The sequence below is a fragment of the Morone saxatilis genome, unplaced genomic scaffold, assembly GCF_004916995.1.
Source record: "Morone saxatilis isolate NCDOM2014 unplaced genomic scaffold, NCSU_SB_2.0 Contig20, whole genome shotgun sequence".
Taxonomy (NCBI): domain Eukaryota; kingdom Metazoa; phylum Chordata; class Actinopteri; family Moronidae; genus Morone; species Morone saxatilis.
In genome coordinates this window covers 18,299,976-18,304,399 of record NW_023339763.1, presented here as the reverse complement: position 1 = coordinate 18,304,399, position 4,424 = coordinate 18,299,976, and the positions used below count along the sequence as shown (strand labels likewise).

At 37.8% G+C, this 4,424-nt stretch overlaps 1 protein-coding gene across 1 annotated transcript in view; it reads right to left on the bottom strand.

Annotated features, from left to right (window-relative positions):
- Nucleotides 1–2,716: 2,716 nt before the first annotated feature.
- The window catches only part of LOC118332071 (mucin-12-like), a 12,302-nt gene continuing 10,594 nt past the window's right edge, over nt 2,717–4,424 (bottom strand). Inside the window, exon 4 of the mRNA XM_035667205.1 lies at nt 2,717–3,448. Coding sequence (XP_035523098.1) covers nt 3,229–3,448 — 220 coding nt within the window. The 3' untranslated portion in view covers nt 2,717–3,228. The remainder of the gene's footprint in view (nt 3,449–4,424) is intronic.

The following is a 4,424-nucleotide window of genomic DNA, read 5'->3' as shown; positions in this document are numbered from 1 at the left end:
GTATATTTGTCTTCTATGAAAGCTTTGAAAGAAACATGCAACATTAAAAACAGAAGCTGGTCCAAATTATACTGTACCTTGATTCCCTAATAGCCCACAAGCAAATTTGGAGGCTATAGTGTAGCCTTTATCAGACAGTAAATGCAGATAGATGCTAGATTAAATAGGAAAAACATGTAGGCATATAGAGTGGAAAACTTACTCTAAGAACTACTTAAGGTGTTTCTTTGAGCAGTTATTTAGAAAAGTGCACATCTTATTTGCACCAGAACAGCAGTTCCACACATGACTGTTGCTAAATCATCTCCTGAGGCATAACAGACATTTGAGTATTGATTATTTAATTTTCCTCTATCTGCCTCCAGCTCTACCAAACTACACTTCAGAAGAAGCAATGCAATCATGTTGTTCCTGTGATTACATAACTGAGACACAGTAAATTGTTCTGTGCCACTACATGAATTACACTGATACTTTTACAGCTATAGGGAGGGTTTGGACTGATACTGTAGAACTACTTTTCATTGGAATTTAACACTTTAATGTTCACATAGATGACAAGTAGTTTCATTCACTGTGAAAGATATTATCTGATATGGAACATAATTGCAATACGTTGTCTGGCCTGTTTATGTTTTGTTTTATAGACCCATTTGTCCTTGGCTCTAGGACTCAGTGCAGTGCTGTTGCTGCAATATTGTTTAGCACTACCACTTTTCAAAATTGGCAAGTCCATTTGCGGAGAGCTGCAGAATCTCAGCAGAACTCTTAAGTCAAGAATTTAGAGCTCTCTGCATAAGCAAACAATGGCTAAAACTTGTTAGTCCCATTTTCTAGCTTTCTATATTTTCTTCTTTTTGTTTCTTGTTTGTAAGTTTTATTAAAATCTCTCTTTAAAACTAATATATGATTTATATAAAGTACTTAAGTTGACTTAAATTTAGTTTGCCTTGTATGTGGCAAAGAGGTTATGGTTGACACTAGAAAGATTAGCTCATGCAGAAAACATAGATTTTTGATGCACACTCATTAAAGGTCCATTGTGTAACATTTAGGAGGATCTATCCGCAGAAATGGAATGCAATATGCATAATTGTTTTCATTAGTGTATAATCCACTTATGGTTTTTTACTTTAGAATGAGCTTTATATCTACAGACTCCACAGGTCACCTTCCATGGAGTCTGCCACGTTGAACCACCATGTTTCTACAGTAGCCCAGAGGGACAAACCAAACACTGGCTGTTTTGCATTGCATTTTTAGCGAATTTCACGACCACCGTACTCTATCCTACACGCTTGGAAGCAAGGGAGTTCAGATGTGATCTGAAACTACACGGTTAGATGACACTAAATCCTACACACATTTAAACACAACCATTAACACATAGCTTAGCTAGCTTTGGGATGGTAAATAAAGTTGTTTCAACTACTTATAAAAGGCCCTTTCTAACAACTACATGGCACATTCATAAATACAAATCCACCCATTATATTGATTGTAAGAGTATTGCATTAGTTTAGCATTGCACTCCTATATGAAAGGTTAAAATTAAAAGGATCAATATTGGTGCGGTAGAACAAGAGATATGTGCTTTTTAATTTGAATTCTTATTCTGTCAAAATCAGAGCCACAGGTGTTTTATGCTATTAGCGGCTAATGTAGTCTCTAGCCACTAGCCTCAAGCAAAGATGAGGAGTGGGCTACAGAAGTCTGGTAAACTCACTTATTTAACTCCACACCCCAAGATTTTCATTTTTAAACTTGTAGTCTTCAGCCCCAACTGAAAATCACTTGAGGCAGTTATCAAACTTCACGCAGTTCCCTATAGAGCCACAAAATACTTTAGACCATTTTTTTTCACATATGCAGTACTACTCCCCAAGACTTGTAAACAGACTTTGATGTGTTCCCCTTTAGTGCTGCAAAACATTTATGAAGATGATTGGCCATTGCCTGAACACGCTGTATGCATGCATGCATTATCATTGCTAGTACAAACAGTTAAATGCACCTTGGCGGCAGGACTGACCTGCCTGGATGAGGCTACAAGGCTGCACAGTTGCTATGGACCCACCGTTCTTACCAGTACTATTGTTGCAAGAATTTCATTTTCACTTGGTATTATTTCTTCTTAGAGGCGTTTTAATTAAAGCATCTAAGTATGTCCGGCTCAAAAGGCTCTGGCTCTTTCTTGGCTTACTGCTCCAATAAAGTCTTATAAAGTGTTTTATACGTTCCTTGCTCAGAAGCTTTTATCCAGAGTTCTCTAAATCTCTTGTTCCCCCTGCATTGATAATTTATGAGCCTATCCACAAGGTTTTGTTTCATGTTGCTGTAGTTTGCTTTTTTCTTCATGTGCCCCATGAGTGTGTTCATGGGTTTGTGCATGTGCACATGAACATTTTGATTGTGACTCACGCTTCATTGCAGTCTTTCGTCATGTCATTGTTTTACTCAGAAACCTTTTATGAAGTTCAGATTGTTTGGGGATTTGGAGACCATCAGCACAATTGGCAAAGGCATAATGAATGTTTCTCTATTTTCCCCACTCTCGTGGCTAGTTTGCAGTTGTGGGAAGGTTTAGATGCAATGAAGCTGTATGTCTTAACTGAAAATGTACTTTATTTCATTCATAAAGTGTACAAAGGGAAGTTTAGGCTTCGAAATTGAACAAACCTCAGGACAACTGAAAAGATCTACAGACAAATAAACAGTCAGTAAACTCTGATTTATTTTTGCATTTCAAAAGGATTCCATTCAAAAACATATTATATACTGAACATTTAGTCTTGAGGAGAAGCAGGCAAGGGGACTATTGAAGGGGAAATGTAACATCAACTGGAACTCATAGTGCATTAATCATAACAGTGCATGGAGAACAGAGTCTCATATGTAAAATAAAATGAAGTAATCTGTGGCTGTGGTTAGCCATACATTTTAAGCAGGCATGTTGACAAAAAAATAACATTAACTTTAAAAGTGAAATAAATAATTCCTTATGGATGATACTAGCTGAAGGTCACAAAGATCGGGGTCAAAACTGAGTACAAAATCCTGCTTATAAGCTTTGACAATGTGCAGGAGAGTGGAACTCTACTCTAATTCAGAGTAATCTCATTCTATGGGAAGGGAGGGAATAATAAGAGTCCTCTGCAAAGGCTTCTGCTGGTCACTTGTAACACAGGCTTCTGGCTATTAAACAGAACACAGGTATTGTTGAGAGGTCTACACTTGCTGGATTTTCCTGGGCAGCCATTTGAACAGGGTCTTGCACAGCTTTTTGCTTTTCACCTTTGACTTTGTTAAGTTCTTAATGATGACATTTCTGAGTAGGCTAAAGTTGAGGGGCTGGGATAAGTGCATGGTGAAAGCATTATTTCCTCTCGCTGAATGATTCAGAACCTCCAAGAAGCGTCTTTCCTGCTGCCTGAAGTCATACTCCACACTGGACAGACAGACATGCAGCCCAAAATTACTAAAACCCAAAAAACACAGATGTGACACAACACAGAATCTGTAGAATTCAGCTCTTGCCGAAGAATCCAAATGAATGCTTAGGTGTATCAGATCTGCATTACTGCATTTTTTCTATTATGCATCAAGCTTTTTTAGCTACAGTTCCCTTTGCTTTGTGTGATGCTCCTCGTGTGGGAAGCTACGTGCTCGTCAGATTTCAGAGTGGTTGATTTGTTTCGGCAGGAAGACATTACCCGGCAGGGTATTTTCTGAAGGTGCACACGTCTTGTTCGAATATCCTTATCTTCCACTTGGCCTTTAAGGACCAGATGCCAACACACACCAGTCAGCAGATCAACTTACATAACATGTTTTTGTCATGCAAAAGGGGTTTTGAAAATAAGTGGATCAAGAGGAATGTTTTGAATATTTCAAGATAAAGACTGTTTTAGGTTTTGCTTTGTAGAGCATGAGGCATTTCTTTTCCAAAAGATGATGAGAAGACTTCTCAGATTTCTCAGCCTCTCTTAGCCTCTTTTCCACATACATTTCTGGGACAATTGTTTTTCATTTCCATTTTTCTATTGCTTCTAACTGACGCAACATTTCAGCTAATGGGTGCAAACCAAGACCAAAGTTGGAATATTAGAGCTAACCACTATTGCATGATAAGTCTTCATGCACTACATCTTTGGCAAGGCATAATGTATTAAGAACTTTTCTCAGATTACATTCAAACAATATCTGTCATTATCTTTCTTTAATCACATGAGAATTACAGTTTCACGTTTGCGAGAGAATGTGCCATGCATGCACATATCCAACAACCCTCATTATTATTCCTGTCACAAAGGTGGTTTTAAACTGATTCTTAAAATTGCTGCAGGAGGTGAAAAAATGCTAAATGTCTCATTTTGAGATACAGTAGGGCTAATGTAGAGAAACTCCCCCGCTTCTTATAACTC